The sequence below is a fragment of the Pristis pectinata genome, chromosome 1 (genome assembly GCF_009764475.1).
Source record: "Pristis pectinata isolate sPriPec2 chromosome 1, sPriPec2.1.pri, whole genome shotgun sequence".
NCBI classification, from domain to species: Eukaryota; Metazoa; Chordata; class Chondrichthyes; order Rhinopristiformes; family Pristidae; genus Pristis; species Pristis pectinata.
Genome location: NC_067405.1, coordinates 78,998,358 through 79,024,002, shown reverse-complemented (window position 1 = coordinate 79,024,002; position 25,645 = coordinate 78,998,358). Strand labels below are relative to the sequence as shown.

The 25,645-nt window shown below is 42.2% G+C and overlaps 1 protein-coding gene across 3 annotated transcripts in view; it reads left to right on the top strand.

Moving 5' to 3' along the window:
* The window catches only part of ical1 (islet cell autoantigen 1-like), a 109,372-nt gene that overhangs the window by 51,874 nt on the left and 31,853 nt on the right, over positions 1–25,645 (top strand). For all 3 annotated transcript variants that reach the window (XM_052023459.1, XM_052023452.1, XM_052023467.1), the window contains 4 exons: positions 9,623–9,748; positions 16,848–16,946; positions 20,459–20,550; positions 24,761–24,804. In XM_052023459.1, the coding sequence (XP_051879419.1) occupies positions 9,623–9,748; positions 16,848–16,946; positions 20,459–20,550; positions 24,761–24,804 (361 nt within the window). The remainder of the gene's footprint in view (positions 1–9,622; positions 9,749–16,847; positions 16,947–20,458; positions 20,551–24,760; positions 24,805–25,645) is intronic.

Below are 25,645 nucleotides of genomic sequence, written 5' to 3'. Positions count from 1 at the left end.
TCTGAAGTGAGACATCGCAAAAAATGTTTGGGAACTTGTGCAATAGAACTGACAACACTTATTTCCTTCCATTGGCCTTGTGGGCTTCAGCCTCCAGTTTCCCTCTTCTTCATAAGGCCTTGCCTGCCTTTCAGGTGATTGAAGATAGCATGATGCTCTTGAAAGACAGGGAGCTCAACTGGTGCTGTGGCTGAGAATGGATCAATGGGTCAGTTTACTACACCAAAGGACTAATTAGCTATTTGAAAAAGCTGACAGGGATCCAGCGGGCTGAACAGTCTCTTCCGGTGCAGTGTGCCTGAGGACTTAGTGATTTTTCTTTTCCATGGATCCCATATCCTTAAACCACATAAAGCAAAGCTTTTAGTCTCTGTAGTACTGAAGCAGCCAGGCATTGAGTGGAGAGAGGTGCTTACAGGCACAGGTGAGAGTAGAGATGAGGAACTTGCCCCAAGACTATTTTTTTTGTGTATTTCTTGGTAGTCAATTCAAAGCAGCATTGGTCTGGCCCCAGTAAGGAGTCATCAGAGATAGGGAAGCTATCTGAAACAAATGTTATGTTGCAGTTGTACAAGATGTTGGTGAGGCCGCATTTGGAATACTGTGTTCACTTTTGATCACCCTGCTATAGGATAGATGTCATTAAGCATGAAAGAGTGCAGAGTAGATTTATGAGGATGTTGCCGGGACTTGAGGAAGTGAATTGTGGAGAGAGGTTGAGCAGGTTGGGACTTTTTTCATTGGAGCGTAAGAGAATGAAGAACGATCTCATAGAGGTGTAGAAAATCATGAGGGGCATAGATAGGATCAATGCACACAGTCTTGTTCCCAGAGTTGGGGAATTAAGAACTAGAGGGAATAAGTTTAAGATGAGAGGGGAAAGATTTAATAGGAACCTGAAGGGCAACTTTTTTACCCAGCAGGTGGTCAGTATATGGAATGAGCTGCCAGAGGAAGTGGTTGAGGCAGGTACATTAACATTTAAAAGGCACTTGGACAGGTAAATGAATAGGAAAGGTTTAGAGGGAAATGGGCCAAACACAGGCAATTGGGACTAGCTTAGATGGGAATGGGTTGGCATGGACCAGTTGGGCCAAAGGCCCTGATTCTATGCTATATGACTCTAAAATGCAGATCATCACTGTGTTTTGCAGAATTTCTTGGGTTCCCATTCCTGTGGTTCACTCAGGGCACCAAGTTAAGTACTTGTCTGAGCAATCTTCCATTCCTGCATCCTGGGATTGAGCTTCTCACAGCCCATTGCTAGCCCTTTCATTTACTCAGTGTGTACTTGTTGTGTGAAATCGTTTTGCTGTCTTAAGGATCAAGGACTCTGAACATGAGCTTTGTAGACCAAAACTAGTTTAATCACAAAGGCAAATGCGGGATAGAATGGATGGGAACAGACACACACTCACTCACGCACAGGATACCACGAACACGAGAGGGAAATCGCAACTGGGGTAAAATACACTCACACACAAACACACACACACACACACACACACACACACACACACACACACACACACACACACACACACTGATACAAACAAGCACACAATAACAATGTACAACTTCAAGATATAACACTTCAATGCCCGTCCCACACTAGCATTGGCCCTTAACGCTCCCTGAGTTAAATGCTCCCTGACCATGTGGTGATGCACTCTTACCAATGATCTCTGCAGCATTGTCTCACTGCTCCTGGGGTCGTCAAAAGAGCGAGAGGCTAGGGGATTGCAGCCCTTTTTATGGTGCTAGGAGGCTGGGTGGAGCCTCACTGTTGTGATTTAAACGAGCCAATGGTGTGGGAGTCAAAGACAAAGGTTCCTGCCACAGCCAATGGTCAGGCAGGTTCAGAGACAAAGGGTACTGGTTAGGCAAGTTCAATGGCAAAAGGTACTCTCACACCTGAGGGGTGGGTGGAGCCGCACCTTGATTGACAGTAGTATCACTTCCGATCAGAGGAGCAATGCTGTCCTCTGGTTAGCAGGGGTCATTGTCGTTACTGTCACGTGACAGCCATGTGGATTTCTCACAACAGTACTATAGTTATGCATTGCAGGTTGGCTAATTCAAGGTTTATTATTCTCATAATTAAATTTTGTTCCTTCACATCTGCCTCCTCAAGTGTTCAAGCACCTTTAGCCGTTGGCATTCTCTGGAGGTGGTTGGGTTGAATGCTGTGTAACATTCAGTGTTGACCTTATAACAAAGTTGTATTGTCTGCAGTCATTACAGTAACCAGCTTTAAGACTTAACCTGACTTATTGAGGACATGGCAAGCACAATGTAACGATCTTTTCCACAAGCAGACCATGTCTCTTGAAATTAATGAACTTCCCAAAAAATGCTTTTGGGCCAGATGTTCAGGATACGCGTAAGGGATCAGAAACAGAATAAAGCCTTCACCATAGTGGGATTGGGGTGAAAGTTCAACAAAGCAAAAGCAGAGCCTATTAAAAACGTGGGAAATGTTGCATTACTCAGAAGCTGTACTCTCGCATGCTCATCATTACAATTTTCTTGAACATGTCTAGAGTTTACAGTAAATTGATTCACAGGTTAGCAGACAGAAAGCAGCCAGAAGCTGAAGTTAATTTTGCTGATTCTAGACTAATTATAAAATCTTCCTGTATCTTCTGCACCTGCAGTATCATTAAATGGAGGTGTCAGCATAAGTTCACTGAAGAAATGTTGGCTTTGAGCCCACTGATACAAGCCTTGCTGTTACTAAGGCTGAAATATTGCCGTGGTGTCAGAAGTGCTGCCTTTCAGATCAGAATGTACCTGCAGATTCAGATGGACATTCTGTTCTGCAAGAGATGAGTCAAAGAGGGGCAGGTAATTCTCTCAATGCTATCTGCATTGGTCAAGCAAGTGAAGCCTTTGGCTTAATGCTAGGATTGCCATCCATCCTATAGTTTGGGGCATCTGCCACCTTCAAATCTGTCCAGGTCCTGTGCTGTGTGCTGGTGGAGCAGCAGCACAAGTTGGGGTACTGGCGGTGGTGGTAGATGGAAGTGGAGGCGAGAGGAGTTGCAAGAGCCTCTTACTGGTGGCAGCAGAGGGAGGAGGGAACAGGCTGAAGGGACTACTTGCTATAGGGAGTGTGGGATTAGGCTGAGCGGGATTGCAATAAAACTGAGGAAATGAAGCATCACATTGTAGAGGCTACTGAACTGCTTTGGAGGACATCCTATAAATGTGTTCAGAGATCACATTTCAAGGAAGTTGTGGCACCTAAGGAAGGGAGTGGGCTGAATACTCACTCCTATTTATATGAAGCAGTTGTATAAACACTTACTGCCAGTTCTCTGGATAAACAACTGTGGACAGTATGGTGGTGGTAAAGGAAGCAGGGGGCTGAGAGGGACCGCAGTGGAGGGGCTGTGAGGATGGAGGCTACAGGACCCATCATCCACCCTGCCTCAGTCTGAGCTCCCTTTCCCACTTTCGAAAGAGTGCTGTGTCTGCTTTATATGCTGCAGTGCCAGACTTGTGCAGCAGTCCCAGAAGCATCGCTGTTGACCAACCTACACAAGGTCAGTCCTGTCACTGTCAGTCCACACCCCGTCAGCATCAGTCCCCACTTCCATCACCATCATTCTCCGCTCCCAGTTGCAATACATCTGACTCCCAAGAGTTTAGCTTTCTTTCCTTAAACCTCTTCCCTCTCTACTACTGCCCCTTATTCCTCCTTCAGAATTCGCCTTCTGCTACACTCCCCTCCCTGACTCCATGAAGCTCCGTGTAGTTATTTTTGGTTAAAGGCACTGCAGTTGTTGCCTGGAACGTACAGAAGCACTGCTTTGTCAGTGGAGTGCTTCAGAGGGGCAGTAAGTCAGGATATCTGAGAAATTCAGGAATTTTTTCCAAATGAGCATAATGGGTTATAGCTTAAATTAAAAATATGGCCTCTGTCAGCCCAGGAATTACTTCTTTGCTTTGAGAGAGCTGTTTGAGCTTTGTAAGACAAGAATGAAGCACTGTTTGTCACTGTTTACCTCTGGGATAAAGTGAAATTTTGCAGACGATGAAGAGAACATATTACGTGATGAATTAATGGCTTTAGTGTCTCAAATCAAGTGCAAGTTCCCTTAGAGTGTACCAGTAGCAATAAACTCATTATGGATAATAACATCAAAAATAGTTTAATACAGTTTCGCACTTCAGCTTCATTGATAAATGTTCATCCTTTTTTACATTGCCAGTTGGTAGAAAATACTGGTTTAGTATTCCCTGCAACTGTAGAGTGATCCTTAGTTCCAAATTATATGACAGTATGTCCTTGCACTGGTTCTGCAGATTGGCTTGTAGGCAAGTCTTGGGGAGTAATATTCCTGAGCATGATTTACATGGCAGCATTGTATTTTTATCAAAAATGCCTCTTAAGTATCATGCTGTTTGTCACTGGGGTTTGCCATACAGCTTGGCATGAATAATCTATTTGGCTTTGCAGTGAGATTTGTAAATATGCCTAGAGAAAAAGAGCTGATTCCTTCTTCAGTGCAGGCTCCCAGTGCTCAGTGCCTTAACCTCCGGCAGTGACTTCTGCTGCAGCAAGCATTATCTGCTAAGAATAGCTCTACTGCTTCTCAGCACGGTTGGGCACACTGTTTGCCTGTCAGTTTGCATCAGTATGAAGACCTACTCAGGGAGAAGAAGAGGCTGATGACAATTTATTTTATTCATGCTGATTTTGTTAGCTTCTGTAATCACACATTCTGTTTACAGACCTCACAAATATTAATATATTCTCATGGTAAAAGAAAACAACCTTGCTTAATCCTTTCAGCAAACCTGAAGGGCTGTATTCTTGCCAAACTGTTAATAGTGTGATCACAACTATGGGTCTGATCATTAACAGATGCCAGTTGACTTTTGCAGGAGATTGATCCCAGGCTTGGGGATCAAAGTAACAGTTATATAAGATGAGGCCATCTATGAATTCTTTTTAGGAGCAAACAGTGAGGGCTGATTCTAGCTACCTGAACATAACCTACTTGTATTTTCAAAAGGGTTTCTGGCCAGAGCAGAAAACATTCAACAAGAACAACATTTAACGCAGTGAAGTGTCTTCACAGAAGAGTTAAGAGACAATATATGACTTTAAGCCACTCGAGTTGTTTGGATAAGTGGCCTCAAGTTTGGCCAAAGAAATAGGTTTTAAGCAATAGCTTTGAGAAGGGAGCTGAAAGAGAGAGAGAGGCTGAGGGAGGGGGAATTGGGTTTAGGGAGGGAATTGAAGCTAAGGACCTCTGAAGGCATGGTCACTGAGGAGAGACAGTGTAAACTGGGATTCAAAGAAGAAAAGCAACACAAGGATCTTGGAGGGTTATAAGGTTGTAATGGCATTTATTCCTTCTGTCCATGGGTGTCTCCATCTTTAGCCACTGGAACATGGCCAGACCATCAGTATCAATTACTTTGTCCCTTTTTCCCATCCTGTCACCTCCAGAAACTCCTGTGGGCCCCCTCCCTACCAACTCTTATTTCTTATCTACATTTTAACACTCCATTATGTTATAAAGTCACTTTTCACATATGGCTATGACATTTGGATCTACGTTACATTATTTCTTTCAGAACTTCAAATAAACCTGCATATATGTACATAGAATTTGCAGCCAATTGATCTAAGTATCCAATGCTGGTGTTTAATCGCCAACACTTTTCAGCGCACTCATCTACTTGTTTCATCCTCATATGTTGACCTAATTTAAACATTCTAATCACTTTTTGGAAAAAAGAGTGTTCATGAATTTCCTACTGGATTTATTAGGGACCATTTTCTACAAAAGACTCTTCGCCTTGAGCGGAACTTTATCTATGTTTACTCAAAATGAATCTACTAATCATTTTTGAGGCCTTTGTCAGGTCATCCTCCTCAGCTGTCCAGCTCAGGTACCAGCCTTGTAAATTTTTTTTTGCACCATCTCCAGTAATCTATATCCTGTTTGTAATATAATGCAGAGACCAGAAATCTGCACAGTGTGGTCCATACTGTCAGACCACTTACCTGTATTTTTGGCAGTTTATCAGTCTGAATTATTTGGTACCTTGTAAGTGCAAACTACTGGCACCCTTTAGCAGTAGCAATATTGCCCACAGTTCACCCCAATCCACCACCAACACAGCCTTGCAAGAAACTTGTGTGAGGGAGTAGTATTGGGATTAATATGTAAGCAGTTTGGGGATCAGCTGTGACCTCAGAGTCATCAAGTAATACAGCAGGGAAACAGGCCCTTCGGCCGAACTTGTCCATGCTGACCAAGATACCTACATGAGCTAGTCTCATTTGCCCGTGTTTGGCCCATATCCCTCTAAATCTTTCCTATCCATGTACCTGTCCAAGTGTCTTTTGAATGCCTCAACCACTTCCTCTTGTTCCATACACACACCACCCTCTGCATGGAAGAGTTACCCCTCAGAATCCTTTTAAATCTTTCCCCTCTCACCTTAAACCTATGCTCTCTAGTTTTTGATTTCCTTTCCTTATTACATTTATTTATGGGATGGGGATGTTGTGGCAACCCTGACAATTACTGTCCATCCCTGATGGGCCCTTGAGCTATTTCAGAGTACATTAAGAGTTAATCATTTTGGTGAATTTCAAATTGCGTATAGACAAAGGAATGCTGATTTCCTTTAATCAGATTTTTGTAGAGCAGTCCAGTTGCTTCATGGTCATCATCACTGATGATAGGTTTTTATTGCAGCTTTTATTTAAGTACAAATTTAAATTTTCCAGCCATCAGGATACTACTCCAGAATTCAACCACTATCATTACTCAACTCTTTGAATAATTCCCCTCCTATTCTTTATGTTCTTCTAGTGTTCACTTCTCGGAATCCTAGTTCAAAAAGGAAATGTTTCCTGCATAAGCTTCTTCAGAGACTCCCAAGTTTGTTTATCAGTCCTGGTCCAGTACACCAGATGGGCAGAGTTTTCTGTCTTAAACTGCACTTAGAGCTACTTAAAGTGGGCATTCCCTGCTGGTTGCAGTTTATCAGGAGAGTATGAGAACATCAGTTGTGGCAGTGAATGGAACCCTATCTCGTGTACTCTATCAAACCTTCTCAATATTTTAGAGGCCTCCATCTTGCCTGAGTCAGAATCAGTCCTGTTCCTGAGTGTTCAGGCTAACACTCCCAAGGTACTCTTTAGGAGTCTCTTTGGATGCGATATTAAAACAAGCTGTCTTTTGTCTATGAAAGATCTTCTGGCACTGCTATGAAGAACAGCGAAATTCTCCTTGCTGTCAATATATAACCCTTCTCCAGCTCCTACAACAAATTGTGCATGTGGCTCACAATGCACAAATTCACTTCTGCCTTTTTTGCAACAGCCACTACTGTTCAAGAGTATGTCTCTGGGTGTACAGTGCTGAGGTGCATCCCAAGCTTATGAAAGAAGCAAGGTTAATAACTGTTATTTTATGCACAGTCTTTCCTTTCTACCACTCGTGAGTACTGCCATTTGTGGCAGCAAGAGGTAGAGTTCTACCAGTCACTTCCAGAGCTGCTTGATGAGGGGCAGGAAGCATGCCACTGGGAGACTGATGAGGAGTGGGGAGAAGGGTAAAACATTTGAGGGAAGCCTTAAATGCTAATTAAGTCATTTTTTTTGCTGCCAGTCTGAAATGTGTTTGTTTATAAATGGAATAGCAAAGGGTGGTCAGAACATATGGCAGAAGTGGTCAGCCAGAACTCGTTGCACAGGAGCCTTGTACTGCACAGTCAGCTTCTACCCCACTGTGATAAGACTATTGAACGGTTCCCTTATACAATGAGATGGACTATGATCTCACGATCTACCTTGTTGTGACCGCGCACCTTATTGCACTGCACTTTCTCTGTAGCTGTGACACTTTACTCTGTACTGTTACTGTTTTTACCTGTACTACGTCAAAGCACTTTGTACTAACTCCATGTAACTGCACTGTGTAATGAATTGACCTGTATGATCGGTTTGTAAGGCAAGCTTTTCACTGTACCTCGGTACAAGTGACAATGATTAAACAATACCAATACCCTCCAGTCAGTCCTATTAGTCAAAGGTTACCTCCAGGCAGTAGACAGAGACTAAGACCAAGGGGAAGTGTTTTGATTGACAGCATTTTATGAAGTACAATAATTCTTTGTAGGACTAATGAGACTTTTTTATACTGAGCAGATGGACCCTAATTTAAAGCATACAACAACTTGCATTTATATAACACCTGAAACTTCTTAAGACTGTCCAAGAGACTTTATGGAAATGTTATTGCACAAAATTGACTCCAAATCATAGATGCTAGGATAGATGACTGAAAGCTTCATTAAAAATATATATTTGATGAAGCAACTGAAGGGGGAAGGGAAGGTTTAGGGAGGAATTCCAAAGCATAAAGCCTTGGCAACAGTAGCTATGGTTGCCATTGACAGGGAAACCAAAGTTAAGGATAGAGGACCAAAACTGGATGAGCATGAAAATCTCAGAGAACTGTAGGACAGGGAGGGCTTCAGAGATAAGGAGGGACGCACCCATGAGGGACTTGAAAATCAAGATGAACATTTAAAACTGGAGAAGGACAGTGAGCTTAGAGTGGTGAGTGAAAGGGATGGTGCAAAGTAAAATGGAGCCACCATAGATTTGGATGAGCTTTGGTTTACACTGGATGGAAATTAAGAGGCCAGCAGGTGGAGATAACAGAGCCATCTAAAAATATATAAGTAAGTCTGTTGGCTGACAATTTACAGAAGTGATGAGTTATACACACAACTTAGGGATTTACTTTAGCAATTACGGGCTTGTAGAACCAAACAGGTAACGTTTTTGGCGTTATCTTCCTCCTGTTCCTTATCCCTTGGGTATTGCAACAAGCACAAATATGGGTTTTCCACCCCATAAATTTGCATCATGCTTTTGGAATACTAAACATGGCACTGCTTCTCAGCCATTCTTGTTAATGTACATTTATTTTCTTAAGAGCAACAAAGTCACCTACAGGCAGTGTTGATATGCTAAGCACGTGTGTAAAAGTTGCACAGCTGTTACCTTTAAGGTGATTGTGCTCAGAGAAAGAGAACACTCTGTTTAAATTAGTGTTTGAAACCAGCGTGGTTCTTTGAAGTTTTCTGTCGTTGGGTTTAAAGATAATTTATTGGGGCCTTTGAAGTTGTTCATATTCTTTATAAAGATCTTGCGATCCACTTGAGAATGAAGAAATGCAAATCTGATCCAGGCACTAGAGTCCCCTTTTGATGACATCTCAATTCTGGCAGTAGTTTGCTCTGTACAGTTAACCCTCATAGTGTTTGGGTCAGGGAGGTAAAGGACTGGTCCCAATGGCTCTACGTGAGCCCTGCTATAAAGTGCAGGCAAATGCCAGGCAAAAAGAGGATTGGGCTCAGATGTTATGCATGTTATGGTTAAGTGGCCTGCTGTATGACAAATGACTCCTCTGGTGAAGGCACAATGCAATGTAAAAGGCCCCTCCTTTAGGAGAGGAGGGGAGGTTGTTGGAAATGAAATACACTTCTCAATTGTAGGTTGTGACCTTATGAACGGTTGCATATTAGTCCTTTTAAGTGAATGGGTTAAAACTGTCCCATTTGTGTGTTTCAACGACAGGTTCAGGCCCAAGTGCGGAATGCAAAGGCACAGTTTGACAAGCTAAAGAATGACGTGTGTCAGAAAGTGGACTTGCTCGGAGCAAGTCGTTGCAACCTGCTCTCCCAGTCACTTGCTGCTTATCAGGTAAGGAGCCTTCAGAGATGAATCATACAGTATGGAAACAGGCCATTTGGCCCATTATGGAAAAAATGTTCTCCACCAGGGAAGAATGATCTAGTCTCTCCAGTCACTAAAACACTCCATCCCAGGCAACATCCTGGTAAACCTCCTCTGCTCCCTCTCCAGCACTATCACATCCTTCCTATAGTGTGGTGACCAGAACTGCACGCAATACTCCAGCTGAGGTCTGACCAATTTTTTAATAAAGTTCGAGCATAACCTCTCCACCCTTGTATTCAATGCCCGACTAATGAAGGCCAGCATCCTTCTTAACCACATTATCTACCTGCATTGCCACCTTTAAGCTTCTTTGGACTTGCACACCAAGGTCTCTTTGTTCCTCAGCTTTCCCAAGGACCTGATCATTCATGGTCTATGTTCTAGCCTCATTAGTACTCCCAAAATGCATCACTTCACACTTATCTGGATTAAACTCCCATCTACCATTTCTTAGCTTATTTGACCAACACATCCAATATCACCCTGTAGCCTAGGACTACCCTCTACATCATGAACAACTCCACCAATCTTAGCGTCAATGCTTCTTAGACTAGCAACATAATCTCATTCACAAGCTGGAGACTGTGCTCTTTCTGTAGCGAGGTGGTGCTTTTCTCCTTTTATGCTCTGTATGTGCTGTCAGTTAAGAAGACATCACCGCTCATGTTGTTCTTGTATGTCATTGTACAGTTAGTATTGTACCTTTGGATTTGCTATTGTTATTTTTTTAATTGAAGGGGATTGTCGTAGGTCTCCAAAGTCAAAATTGAGTTTATTGTCATATGCACAAGTACATATATGCACAGGTGCAATGAAGAACTTATTTGCAGCAGCACCACAGGCACATAGCACCAGATACTCAACATTCACAAGAAAAACATAAATTAAGCATAAATTATACACAATTTTTACAGGAAAGAACACAATCAGAACAAAATAAATTAAGTCCATTGTAATGCATTGTAGATCATAGTGTTGCTGTACTGAGGTAGTGATTAGGGTTGTGCAGGTTGGTTCAAGAACTGAATGGTTGAAGGGAAGTAGCTGTTCTTGAACCTGGTGGTGTGGGACTTCAGGCCAATGGTAGCTGCGAGAAGATGGCATCCTCAAATCTTAATTATTTCTCCCTCCACACATACTGCCAGACCTGCTGAGTGTTTCCAGCATTTTCAGTTTTTATTTCAGATTTCTAGCATCTGCAGATCTTTGATTTTCAATTCTTTAGGGTCTGATCTAGCAGGGTGCCCATTATGGCTTCTTTGATGTGAATTCTCTGAATATGGGTGTGACCAGCATGGCCATCTGTCGTTGAAAATCAACAAAAAGCTGCATATGGTGGAAATCTAAAATAAAATATAGAAATGGTAGAAAAACTCAGTAGGTCAGGCAGCATCTGCAGAAAGAGAAACAGGCAATGTTTTAGTTCAAAGACCCTTCATCAAAATTTAGGTTATGCATCATTTTCTGACCCCAGTTCCTCAACACTTGTTAGGCCACCACAGTTAACAGTCACGCTAAAGCATTATATAAACCTAAAAATTATTAGCAGCAGAAAAATGTGGGCCTATTAAGGATCCAGTGCGAATCCTTGTGCAAAAAACCATAGAAAAGTATAACAATAAACATTGGTGGACTGCCCACATCAACCTAAGTGCCAGTTGCCAATCAACCTGCCTGAGTTCTCCTCAACACCGTTCTGTGGACGTGGTGTAATCGGGAGAATTGTCCTACAGACTCTACAGATAACCTGACGTAATCACACTCACAAATTGATCAGTATTTTTGATTGCATCCTACCCCAACAACAGGAAGTGGTGGTACAGTGGTACACAAACGAGAGAGTTCCCCTGGAAATCCTCAACATTAACTCTAGTCTCTGTAAAGCCTTATCGTATCAAGTCAAACATGGGCAAGGAAACTCATGCTAAGTATCATACTCTTTCAGGGGCTATAGGGAGGGAGGAACTTAAAACAATTTCCATCACTAGAAGAAAACTAATGATGCTAAAGGTCATCATGTCCCCTAGTCCTAATGGCCTATGTCCTAGGGCTTAAAAAAAGGGGCTGAAAAAATAAAGGATGCATTGGTTGTAACCTACCAAAACTCCCTGGGTCTTGGAGAGGTTCCAGAGGATTGTAAACCGCAAATGTACTGCAGCTATTCAAGAAACGAGGGAGACAGAATTTAGGAATCTATAGTTGGCTAGCACCTGTCAATGGGAAAGTGCTGGAATCCAGTATTAAGCAGGTAATTGAAGGACATTTATGATCATAAGACAATCAGGCAGAGTGAACATGGTTATGTGAAAGATAAATCACGTTTGACAAATTTGCTAATGTTCTTTCAGGATGGAACAAACATGATGGATAAAGATGAGTTAGGAGATGTAGTGCATTTGGATTTCAGAAGGCATATTTTAAAGTGCCACATAGGTTTCCTGCAGAAGTGAAGACTGCATGGATTGGGAGTAACATATGGACAAGGAAATGGCTAACATAAAACAGAGAGTCAGAATAAATGGATTACTTTTAGTTGGCAGTAAGTAACTAGTGGGTGCCAGAGAGATCAGTGATGAGATTTCAACTATCTATAATCTTTACCAATGATTGAAGAAGCGACTGAGTGTACTGTAGCCACATTTACGAATGATACAAAGAAAGATAGGTTAGCAAGTTTTGAGGGGGACACACCCCAGATCCTGAGAAGGGATATAGATAGGCTAAGTTGAATGGACAGATGGGGTATATAATGTGGGAAAATGTGAGGTTATCCACTTTGGAAGGAAGAATGAAAAAGCAAAGTATCATTTAAATGGAGCAAGATTACAAAATGTTGCCATGTACGGAATCTGGGAATCCTGATGAATTAAACACTAAAATTTAGCATGCAGGTGCAGCACATAATCAGGAAGATGATGGCCTTTACTGCAAGGAGTATAGAATATAAAAGTAGGGAGGTTTTGATGCAACTTTGCAGGGCACTGGTGAGACCGCACCTGGAGAACGACGTAGGTTTGTTCTCCATATTTAAGGAAGGACATACTTGCAATGGAGGCAATGAAGTTGATTCCTGGGAAGAAGGAGTTGAGGTAGGAAGAGAGGTTGAGCAGGTTGGGCCTACACTCATTGAAGTTCAGAAGAATGAGGGATGATCTTATTGGAACAAGGTTCTCTGGGGGGCTTGGCAGGATGGATGCTAAAAGTACGGAAGAAATGTGGCAAATATTTGGGGAATATTTGTGTGGAGTTCTGCATAGGCATGTTCCAATGAGACGGGAATCACGAGAGGATACAGAAACTGTGGTGTACAAAGGCTGTAATAAATCTAGTCAAAAGGAAAAGAAAAGCTTACAAAAGGTACAGAGAGCTAGGTAATGTTAGAGATCTGGAAGAGTATAAGGCTAACAGGAAGGAGCTTAAGAAGGAAATTAGGAGAGCCAGAAGGGGACATGAGAAGGCCTTGGCATTCTACAAGTACGTGAAGAGCAAGAGGATAAGATGCGAAAGAATAGGGCCTATCAAGTGCAGCAGTGGGAAAGTGTGTATGGATCCGGAAGAAATAGCAGAGGTACTTAATGAATACTTTACATCAGTATTCACTACGGAAAAAGATCTGAGTGATTGTAGTGAGGACTTGCAGCAGGCTGAAAAGCTTGAGCATGTAGATATTAGAAAAGAGGAGGTGCTGAAATTTTTTGAAAGCATCAAGTTGGATAAGTTGCCAGGACTGGATGAGGTGTACCCCAGGCTGCTGTGGGAGGCGAGGGAGGAGATTGCGGAGCCTCTGACGATGATCTTTGCATCATCAATGGAGACTGGAGAGGTTCCAGAAGATTGGAGGGTTGCGGATGTTGTTCCCTTATTCAAGAAAGGGAATAGAGATAGCCCAGGAAATTATAGACCAGTGAGTCTTACCTCAGCTGTGGAGAAGATCCTGAGAGGCAGGATTTATGAACATTTGGAGAGGTATAATATGATTAAGAATAGTCAGCATGGCTTTGTCAAGGGGAGGTCTTGCCTTACGAGCCTGATTGAATTTTTTGAGGATGTGACTAAACACATCGATGAAGGGAGAGCAGTAGATGTAGTGTATGTGGATTTCAGCAAGGCATTCAATAAGGTACCCCATGCAAGGCTTATTGAGAAAGTAAGGAGGCATGGGATCCAAGGGGACATTGCAGTGTGGATCCAGAACTAGCTGGCCCACAGAAGGCAAAGAGTGGTTGTTGAAGGCTCGTATTCTGCGTGGAGGTAGGTGACCAGTGGTGTACCTCAGGGATCTGTTCTGGGACCCTTACTCTTTGTGATTTTTATAAACGACCTGGATGAGGAAGTGGAGGGATGGGTTAGTAAGTTTGTGGATGACACAAAGGCTGGATGTGTTGTGGATAGTATGGAGGGCTGTCAGAGGTTACAGCGGGACATAGATAGGATGCACCGTTGGGCTGAGAAGTGGCAGATGCAGTTCAACCCAAATAAGTGTGAAGTGGTTCATTTTGGTAGGTCAAATATGATGGCAGAGTATAGTATTAATAGTAGGACTCTTGGCAGTGTGGAGAATCAGAGGGATCTTGGGGTCCGAGTCCATAGGACACTCAAAGCAGCTGCACAGGTTGACTCTGTGGTTAAGAAGGCATATGGTGTATTATCCTTCATCAATTGTGGAATTGAATTTAGGAACCAACAGGTATTGTTCCAGCTATATAGGACCCTGGTCAGACCCCACTTGGAATACTGTGCTCAGTTCTGGTCGCCTCACTACTGGAAGGATGTGGAAGCCATAGAAAGGGTGCAGAGGAGATTTACAAGGATGCTGCCTGGAATGCAGAGCATGCCTTATGAAAGCATGTTGAGGGAACTCGGCCTTTTCTCCTTGGAGCGACGGAGGATGGGGGCAGATCTGATAAAGGTATATAAGATGATGAGAGGCATTGATCAGGTAGATAGTCAGAGGCTTTTCCCCAGGGCTGAAATGGTTGCCACAAGAGGACATAGGTTTAAGGTGCTGGCGAGTAGATATAGAGGAGATGTCAGGGGTAAGTTTTTTTACTCAGAGAGTGGTGAGTGTGTGGAATGGGCTGCCGGCAACGGTGGTGGAAGTGGATACGATAGGGTCTTTTAAGAGACTTTTGGATAAGTACATGGAGCTCAGAAAAATAGAGGGCTATGGGTAAGCCTAGTAATTTATAAGGTAGAAACATGTTTGGCACAGCTTTGTGGGCCGAAGGGCCTGAATTGTGCTGTAGGTCTTCTATGTTCTAAGATGTTTCCTCTGGTGGAACGATTTAGAACTAGGGAGCATAGTTTCAGAATAAGGGGCTGCTCATTTAAGACTGAGATGAGAAGGATTTTTTTCTTTGGCATCATCCACCTCAGAGGGCTGTGAAGAGGAAGGTAAAGGTTGACAGACATTTTAGCCACCTGGAAGTTGGTGGGTATGGGGAGAGATTGGGAATCTCTTGTTGAGGCCAAGTTTGGATCAGCCATGATCTTATTGAATAATGAAACCATCTTGAGGAGCCAATATGCTTAACACTGCTCCTGTTTCTAATCTCTGACTCAAGAGAATCCCATTGTAGGGAGATAAAAAAACAAGAGGGCAGAGGTTTAAGGTGAGAGGAATGAGTTTTGAAGGGGATTTGAGGGGAAAAATTTTTGCACAGAGAGTGATTGATATCTGGAACTCACTGCCAGAGGAGGTGGTGGAATCAGAGACGATTGCTATGTTTAAGAGACATTTAGACAGGCACTTGAATAAACAAGGCATAGCAGAATATCGACCTAATGCGGGCGACTGAGGATTAATATAGATGGGCAAAAAGGTTGGGCTGTATGACCAGTTTCTGTGCTGTACAATTCGATGACTCTAACTGCCTCTCACAGATGTCTGGTGGTTTTGCCACCATTTAATTCTCCTATTATCAGCCAGAAATTTAACCTGAACCAGGTCAATAAATACTATGGATGCAAGAGCAAGTTGTCAGCAGGAAATTACAGCAACCTTGTCAAGACTTCTGTGCAGCACCTTCCAAGCCTGTGACCTCTACCACTTTGATCAGCAGGCACATGGGAACATTATTACATCTAAATTCCTTTCCAAGTCATACAGCACACTGATTTGGAAGTATGTTACTAATGCTTGGGTCTAAATCTTGGTATTGTTTTCCAACAGCAGACTGTATGGGTTCAAGGAGGCAGTTCATCATCTTCTTCTTATGGGTGATTAGTGATGCACAATAAATGTTGGTCTTTTTAACAACAGCTGGATCAGGCAAACAAAAAGCTGGATGTGTAACTTAACACAAATATTCTTTCAAAGAGCCAGCACAGAAATGACAGGCCAAATGGCCTCCTCTGTATCCTAAGTTTCTGCGGCTCCACACCCAACACACAGAGTAAGAGTGGAAAAATATTCTTTCCCCAAAGAAGTTTTACTGATGTGCATCCTTTTTCAAATTACATTCAGATTCTCAGACTGGTATTTGAACTTGCTTTTCGTGGGGTTTTTGGGATCTCTGGGTCAGGGGTCTAGCAATGTAGTCACAATGCTACCATCCCCGTATCTCCTTTCAGTCTTATGTAGAACAGTGTACTCTTAGTCAGCCTATACCTTTGTCAAGTTCCATGAATGTATCCATATCTGAATATCATTTAGACTTCACATTAATTATTGTGTCTTGTCAAGAATTGTTAAAATATATTTTGCTGTCTGTTGCATTTATTTCTGTTCTAATCTTTAAAAGTATGCTTCTCCTCCTTAGCATGAGTTCTTGCTTTAGTAGATGTGCAGTCACTCTGCTTGTTGTAGCATTGTTAATAATCTTGCATGGAGATAATTCTCCACTTCCTGCTGCTCCCACTCTGCCACCATTAATCTCCATTCAGAAACATATCATCTTTGCTCAGTGTGTTGGGAACTTGTCCAGTTGGACTCAGTTCTGTGCCCTGTCGTTCCCTGCACTGCCAAAACACCAGCTTTCCTCCTTATTTTTATTCAGTGTCTTTAGCTTTTCTTCTAATACACCTAGCATAGCAGTGATATTTCTTTTTTTTCTTCATCTAGAATACACTACTTCACTTCTGGGAGAGAACAGCCTGTATGATGTCTCAGATTCATGAGAGTTTCAAGGGCTATCAGCCTTACAAATTTACCGCACTTAAGGTAAGTTGGAAAGAATATGCGAAGCAAGAAGAATATCAAAACTACTTCTTCACCAAACCCATCCATTTCATTTCTTAAGACAACATCTCCCAAGTTTTCTCTTTAACCCATTAAAACAACAGAAACATTATCTGTGCAGTATACGATCAAGATAACAATCGCAAACTCACTGGGGCTTTTGACATACTAGTTGATGGCTGGAAGGATTTGTTTACTGGTGACTAGAATCCCACTGGCCCATAGATGGGAGTGTCAAATTTTAATAATATTCCAGAGACATACCTTAATATGTTAAGGATACCTTAAAAATTAAGAACAGATTAAACATGAATGAGAAATTGAAATACTATGAATGAATAATTACATAGGGAGAAATTGTGGTCAAGAATAAAAGTATTCAGGAGACAAATAAAGCAATTGGAAAGGTGAAGAGTAACTATAAAATTTAAGTTAACAAGGAACATCAAACAAAGAATGAATTATTCTGCAGAGGCATAAAAGGGGAAATTCAGGATGGGAATAGGTCACTAAGACAGACAGGATAAAATCACAGGAGGTGAATAATTGCTTTACCATTGAGAACAGATCAACTGGATATAACATCAAAAGATGTGATCAGAAATTAAATAAGCTAATTTAAAATAAAAAGAGAAATAGTAAATAAATCAAATTCAGAGACCAAAAAAAAGCCTGGGTTGGATGGGTTACGTCCGTGCTTTTTAAAGGACTGCACAGACCAGATATAGGAGACATTGTTACTCGTACTTAATCATTTGTTAGTAAAAAAAAATAATTTACTTAAAACCACTTTCAACATGTGAGTTAAGTGGCCACATTAATATTAATTAAAATGAAGTAAAGAAAACCACTTCGTCTCCTGCCATTTTAGTGAAGGTTGGCGTTATCATTGTGCCAGCTATTCTTGCATAAAGCTGAGGGGCCAGATGCAAAAGTGTGTCTGGCCCCTCTGTCCAGTATGTTGCTGTGTTGACTTCAGTGGTGGAGAGCAAGTACAGATGACCTCCAGAGCATTCCATACTTCTGACCTGCAGCATCAGACATGGAGGTCCAGAGCATGCTGACCTACACTCTGCTGTTGGCTGGCGGTTCTCCATGCCTGCTCAGTGTGATCTTTAATTTGAGAAACACCATGAAACCAAAAGTAAAATAGTGAATGGATTTCAAACGGCACCTTGCTTGACAAAGCACACTGAATTCTTTTAAGAGGTAACGGAGTAGACAAGTAGCTGTTTTCAAAATCCTTCAATAATGTACTACTTGATAGACTAGACTAATAATTAAGGTCAGAGCAAGGAGCATCAGGGGTCAAAAAGCAGAATGATTAGCTGGATACATGTAAAGCAGAAAGCAGTGTGTAAGAGTTAGTCATTCAAAGTGACAATTAGTGGAAGATGAGATTCCAATACAATCCATGAGTGGGCCACTATTCAAAATTTATATTAACGATTTACACTTGGAATCAAGGACAGTTTATTGCTTCCCTACCTAACATACTTGACCACGCCATGACTCTCCACTGTCATCCAGCTTGATGGGACTGCAGTGACAAGGCTCCTTTCGTAGCCATCAAGCTGTAGCCGGTGTGTCCAAACAATGGCTCCTGTCGTACTTCTCCTCTCACAGGGATCTATCCTCCGTGCTCTCCCATATCCCATGTGCACACGGCCTTTCAGCAAGATCTTCCTCTTGACCACTCCGCCATCCTCGAGTTGTTAGACTGCTTGTCTGTCGTCCAATAAGAAATCTTATTAGGAAAAGGATCACAAATTCTGTTTCCCGTGGTAACTGTCCAAAACTGAATTAGACTAATGGCGAGCATGTCATATTTGAACCTCAGATGAGCTTTTGGGCGAGATATTTCCTTCTCCTGAATAGCCTTGTTTCTGTTCTGAATGTTCTGAAAGTACTCCAACAATGCTGATGCAGAGGGAGTTCCAGAAATGAGACCCAGTAACATGAGGTATGGTGAGACATTTCCAAGTCAGTATGGTGTGTGACATAGAACATAGAATAGCACAGGAACAGGCTCTTCGGCCCACCTTATCTGCACCAAACACGATGCTGAGTCAAATTAAATCTCTTCTGCCTGTACATGATCCATATCCTGCCCCCCCATACTCCGCATGTTTATTTGGTATTGGTTTTGATATTGGTTTATTATTGTCACTTTTACCAAGGTACAGTGAAAAACTTGTCTTGCATACCGATCGTACAGGTCAATTCATTACACAGTGCAGTTACATTGAGTTAGTACAGAGTGCGTTCAGGTAAATTTAAAAGTGTAGAACAATTATAATAAGGCTAATGAGTGGATCTGTAGAGAGCAGCTTGCAACGAGTTGCCATTCTCCGGTGCCATCTTGCATTTTTTTTTGTCTATCTAAAAGCCTGTTAAAGACCTCTATCGTATCTGCTTCCACCACTACCCCGGGCAACCCGTTCCAGGCACCCACCACTCTGTGCAAAACAAAATTACCCCGCACATCTCCTTTAAACTTTCCCCCCTCACCTTAAATGCATGTGCTCTAGGATTTTCATTTGTACCCTGGGAGAAAGATTCTGACTGTCTACCCTATCTCTGCCTTTCATAATTTTATGAATTTTATCAAGTCTCCCCTCAGCCTTTTGACTTGGAGGGGAATCTGCAAGTGATGGTACTCCCCTGTGCCTGCTGGCTTGGTGTTTCTTGATAGTAGAGGTCATGGGTTGGGAGGTGCTGTTAGTGTAATTGCAGTGCATTTTTGTAGACAGTACACACTGCAGCCACAGTGCACATGGCAGAGTGGATATTAGAGGCAATTCCCCATTATAGTGCTGGGAAATCTGAGCACAACTCGGCAGAACCATCATGTGGAATCCAGCAACAGAACAAACTGACAGGTTTGGTCTTCTCACCCTGTCAGTAGTTCCTTGCCTTCTGCATTTGGCAGTTCATGGTGTTTCTGTAATTGTGGATGGTCAGTACTCGTGTCCAATTGGTCAGCAGAAAAAACATAATACAGTGCCAACCGCAGTCAGTGCTGCTGGTCAAGGATTCCCTGCAAGCAGTATCCCAAACCTCTGGAAAGAAAGAGCCTTGCCTTTTCATGAAGTACCGTTCTGTGAACATCCCAATATCAGGTAACTCAACAGGCAGCTTATCCAACACAGTGTTCCACAAACAGTCATGGGATCATTGATCCATTATTTGTTTCGGTTAACGCTCTGACGTAGTGGAGAGCTCCCAACGTATCTTCAGATAATGCTGTGGGATCTTTTGCATCTATGTGGAAGACCAGATATAACCATGCTGTTATTAACAATATTACTGACCAAAGTTGTACTGACCTTGTAATGTTTGTGGACTGCAGGTGAGTTCACTGAAGGAGTAGCATACCTCAAGACTCAGAAATGTTAGATCAGCTATACACTATGCAGTATTATACCTCAGAATAATTACCTAGGAACTTCTTTTCACACAACATGTGTTAATTGTTTCTTCTAAACATGCAGAGTTTACAGGACCCTTTTGATCATCTGACCAGGGAGGAACTTGACAAGAGTAAGGAGAAAGAGAAGGAATGCATATCAAATGAAGTAGACAAGTAAGTAAAGATTCCTGTAATCACAAACTGGAGGAATTAGCTGAAAATATCTGTAACTCACTGTTGCTATTTTAATACCTGTGTTTATGTATAAATCTGGTGTAAAATATATGTTAGATTGAGCTTGGTGATTGTTTCATTCCAATCTTCATTGCTGGAAGAAAAAACATTTCAGATGTTTTTACTTACTGCCCTCCTCAATTATCTGCCTGGGATCAGCAGAGATTGACCCAAGAACTGAGGACAAGCCTATGAATTAACACGTGGAACCCTTTTCATGATCTGTAAATTAGAAAGTAAGTTTACATCTGTTATCCACATTTCACACCTGTGAAATGGTTTGAAATAACAAATAGGATTGACCGAATGTCACCATAGATGCCATCTGTGGCTCAGAGGTAGCAGTTTTGCTCCTGAGTCATTAAGTCATAGGTTCGAGCCTCACTCCCAAATACAACATCCTGGACAAGCAGCTCATGAGGTGCTGAGGCTGTGCTAAACTATTGAAGATGCTGGGACAATAAACTGAAGCCCAGTCTGCTCTCTCTTGGATGTAGAAGATCTTATGTGGAGAACAGGATGGGAGTCTCACCCTTTGTCTCGGGCTATTATTGATCCCTCAAAAAAAACATTAAAACAAGTTTTAATGCATTGCATTATTGCATTGATTTTCATGAGGACTTCCCCTGCACAAATTGAATGCTGCCTTTCCCATAGTTACCAAAGTGACTGATTTAAAAGTACTTAATTGGCTGAGAGGTACCATGGGATGCCCTAAGGTCATTAAAAGGCATTGTGAATGCGAGACTTTTTTTTTCTGTTCCTCTATGGGTAACAATCTCCTAAGTTCCTGGTAAAGACATTACATGATATAATTCTGGATAAGTAGAATCAGAGGATCCAAGGTTCAGCATGTGTTCAGCAAGGTTCTTCATTAGCTGATGTTAATAAAGGTCATCAACAAAGAAAGTCCTGATGCAGGATTTTGACCTGAAACGTCAAAAATTCTCATCTGCAGTCTTGTGTGTCTCCTCCTGACAGAGATTGTACCTCTCATCTCTCTCCCCATGCTCCAAGGGTAAAATGTCGTCAGGTTCCTACTTTTAATCTTTAGTAAGTGTGGAGAGTGTGAGTGGCCTGTGTACAGGTGTGGGTGGATGAGAGCGTGTGAGTTTGGGTTTGAGTGAGTGAGGGATGGTGCCTCTGAGGATGTGTTTGTGGGTATGTGTGAGTGAGTGAGTGCATCTGTATGTGAGAGAGATATTGTCTGTCAATAACACACAAAGCACTGGAGGAACTCAGCGGGTCAGGCAGCATCTATGGAGGGAAATGGACAGTCAACGCTTCAGGTTGAGACTCTTCATCTGGACTAGCTGGCCTGTCAGTTGGTTGACCACAGACAGCAGAGGGTGAGGTTTGTTGTTTTCCTCTGGGTGAGCTGGTGAGCACCCAGTGGTATTCAGACTCTTGAAAGGCACTTTGAAAGTCAGACCTTGTAACCCATGAGCTGGTGGTTTTCCATGATGTCCTCTACCAGGTACATGGGCTAACTTACACAGTGAGTATTCATTTTCTCTGCCAATTCAAGCTGATACAGGGTTCCTACATGCTGCTCTCCAAGCTGGCCTTAACAGTGCCATAGAGTCTTCCATCAGTACTGTTATAATAAAATTCATTTCATGTGGAGACTGTACGGATATTACATTACCTGGTATACTTGAAACTTCCTTATCTCACTCTGCTGTGACCCACAGCTCCTTCTGCTGTGTGCATTTGCCTGCTGTTACTTACTTCCTGGGAGTTGAAATTTCCCCTGTGGTTCAGCATGGAAAGCACCATCTGATAAAACAGCGTGGAGTAGTCAAGATTTGGGGAACTTCTGACCAAATGTGTCCACTAAACACCAGGGTCCCCTCCATGGGATTATTGACTAGCTCATGAAACATTCATTTCATAAATAGAGGATGAACTATTTTCAAAATGTACAGTTTACAAAATGCTTTAGTATGGCTACAGTCCCTGCTGGGGACCATTCAAAGGATCTTGCTAATGGTATTAATGTGTTTGGAAATGTTCCCGCCCACTGACTTCCAGATATCATTTTACCAATTTTGCATAATTGCAAAATGGATAGAAAAAGATTATGAGTTTAATCAACCTAAGTCTTTGGGAGTTAAAGTAACTCTACTCCAGAATGACATGCCCTTGCAGGACTAAGAAAAGAAAATGTGAACCATCTGGATCAGGCTTGCCTTGAATTTCTGCTGCTTGTGCTGCAGGTGTAGGGGCAGAGGGTCACAGGTGGATGCTGGTTAAATTGTGAATGTTACTCACATGTAATTAAAGGAAGTCCAGAATGAGGAAAGGCCATGTGCTGTTTCTCCTGGGGTGAGAGCGAATCATCTTTGCCTTTGTTAAGTCTTTATTGTTCGTGCAAGGTCAAGACAGCCATCATTTCTGGAAGTTGTACAAAATGGTCATATAAGCCCTTAGACAGATTATCTACATAGATCAGTGAATCAAGCAACCCCGTTGAATTGTGGCTTTGATTGACATTATTCAGCAGGATGTGGATACAGGTCAGACCATTTTTTTAGCAGATGGGTGGAGCATGGGCACCAAATTCTGCATGGTCATTTTAGAAGGACAGCTCTGTACCCAAGAGCTTCTGATTGTTGGGTGAAAGGTGGCTATTTGGGCTCATCTGAGACCAGCAGAGTGTGAGCGAAGATGGGGGAATGTTAAGAAGTAGGAGAGCCAAGAGAAACAGATGTGAAGAAAAAAGGGAAAGAAGTGACATAAATGCAGAGGAAAGGTAGGAGAAGAGAAAGATGAAAACGCAAGAGGTGGAGGAAAAGGAGAGAGAAACAGCATGCAGTTTTAAGGAGTTGGAGCTAGGGGTGTTCATGAGTTCGTGTGCGAAGCTAGCTGGAGGAATGGGATTGCCAGCTTAGACTTGATGGGCTGAATAATCTTGCTCAATGTTGTTAGGGAATATGGATTTGTGCAACATTGAGGTAAAAGATCAGCGAAGGAGCAAAGCCACAATACAGAAACGGTGGAGGGAGAACTAGGTCAAAACTGAAAGGAGATCTTGTAATACAGGAGGTTTTTCTCAACCTTTTGCGGTTGTCCCATTTCATTGCTGCTTCTAGAGAGAGAGAGATCCCTCTGGGACTATCTGAGACTGGGGGTCCCGATTCAGTTTCAGGGTCTCTTTGGCAGCCAAGGATTGGTAAATTGGTTTATTATTGTCACATGTACTGAGGTACAGTGAAAAACTTGTCTTGCATATCGTCCATGCAGATCATTTCATTACAACAGTGCATTGAGGTAGTACAAGGGAAAACAAAGATTTGAAAATAAAGGCACAAGAATATAGAGAGAAAGCCAGGCACAAAGTGAATGAGGTGGACTGAAAGGAGGAACACAGGAGAGGGGTGAGGGATGAGACATGAGACATTGCAGTTGTACACAACATTGGACTCGGGACTGAGTTATGGAGAGAGGTTGAACAGGTTGGGACTTTTTTCTTATAGAGGTGAATAAAATCATGAGGAGCATAGATAGGGTCAATGCACACAATCTTTTTCCCAGTGTTGGAGAATCAGGAACAAGAGGGCATAGGTTTAAGGTGAGAGGGAAGAGATTTAATAGGAACTTGAGGGGCAACTTTTTCACCCAGAGGGTGGTCAGTATATGGAATGAGCTGCCAGAGGAAGTGGTTAACAACATTTAAAAGATACTTGGCCAGGTACACAGATAGGAAAGGTTTAAGGGGAAATGGGCCAAACGCAGGCAAATGGAACTAACTTAGATGGGAATCCTGGTCAGCATGGACCAGTTGGGCCGAAGGGCCTGTTTCCATGCTGTATAACTCAATGACTCTATTGTGCATGTACTGGAGGCTAAAGCGCTAATCTGGTATATGAGCTTAGAAATTTCTGGTTTGAAGAGATAGAAATATCCCTTTGTCATGATCATGTTGGCATTGATTTCTAAGTGTTAGGTGCAGTGACGGAAACAACTTGAGTTCTAGAAGGGATGATTCAACAGTACATTGGACACTTGGTGTTCCTGATTCTTTACTTTGCGTGAGCTTCATTACATTTTTATAACTTAAGTACCCCCTGAACTCTAAACAGTCCTTGGAGGATAAGTAAATTGCAAATGGGAATGACAGTATTTTGCCATTTGTCTTTTTTTTCAGGTTAGTGCTGTTGGATGAAGATGTCGAACCTGGATCTTCTGAAGGTGAGAGGCTCAAAGGGTCTTCCAACCAAAATAATATAGGCAGTGAGTGAGGGGTACAACAACTCCAATTCCACTTCAAGCAAAGTTAATCCAATCTTTGATTAAAAAGTTCTCATCCACACCATCCTCTAGTGAAAGGCTCAGATAATATGATTGTAGTAATGAAGTTATTGTAGTTAATCATCATTACTGGGTTTTCAGCATTTGTATAACAACACAAAAGTTGCAGAGTTACTGTAAATGGTTCAGTCACAAGAATATAGGAGCAGAAATAGACCACTTGGCCCATCAAGCCCTACCATTCAATATCATCATGGTTAATCTTCCCCAGGCCCTATCTCTTCTGTGCTACGTCCTCAATTCCCTGAACTCTCAAATATCCACAAGGATCTAACCTCCATAACTCTCCAGGGTAGAGAATTCCAGAGGTTCAGTCTTCCAGTGCCTCTTCAGTCTTCCAGTGCCATCTCCTCCACTGGAAAGAAAGGGAATCAGATGAATTAACGAGATTTTAAAGTGCTTATAAACTGTTAAGATACTATGAAAATGTTACACTTTATTGCAAGAGGACTTAGGATGAGCTAAACCATGACTGCTGTTAGCAAACTCTGCAGCATAAAGAAGTAATTTTATATATGTGGATTGTAAATTCCTCATATAAGTATTTCAAATCTAAAGGCCTAGACTTGTAGCTTGTTGTTTACCTACTTGCTACGTCTGCACTCACCTTGAGCAGTAGATTCCTCAATTAATGAGGCCCTTTGTGATGGCAGGGTCTTCTGAACCTAAGTGGCCATACATGGGGAGGCCAGTTCAAGTCCTGCCCTAGTTTATGACAGCC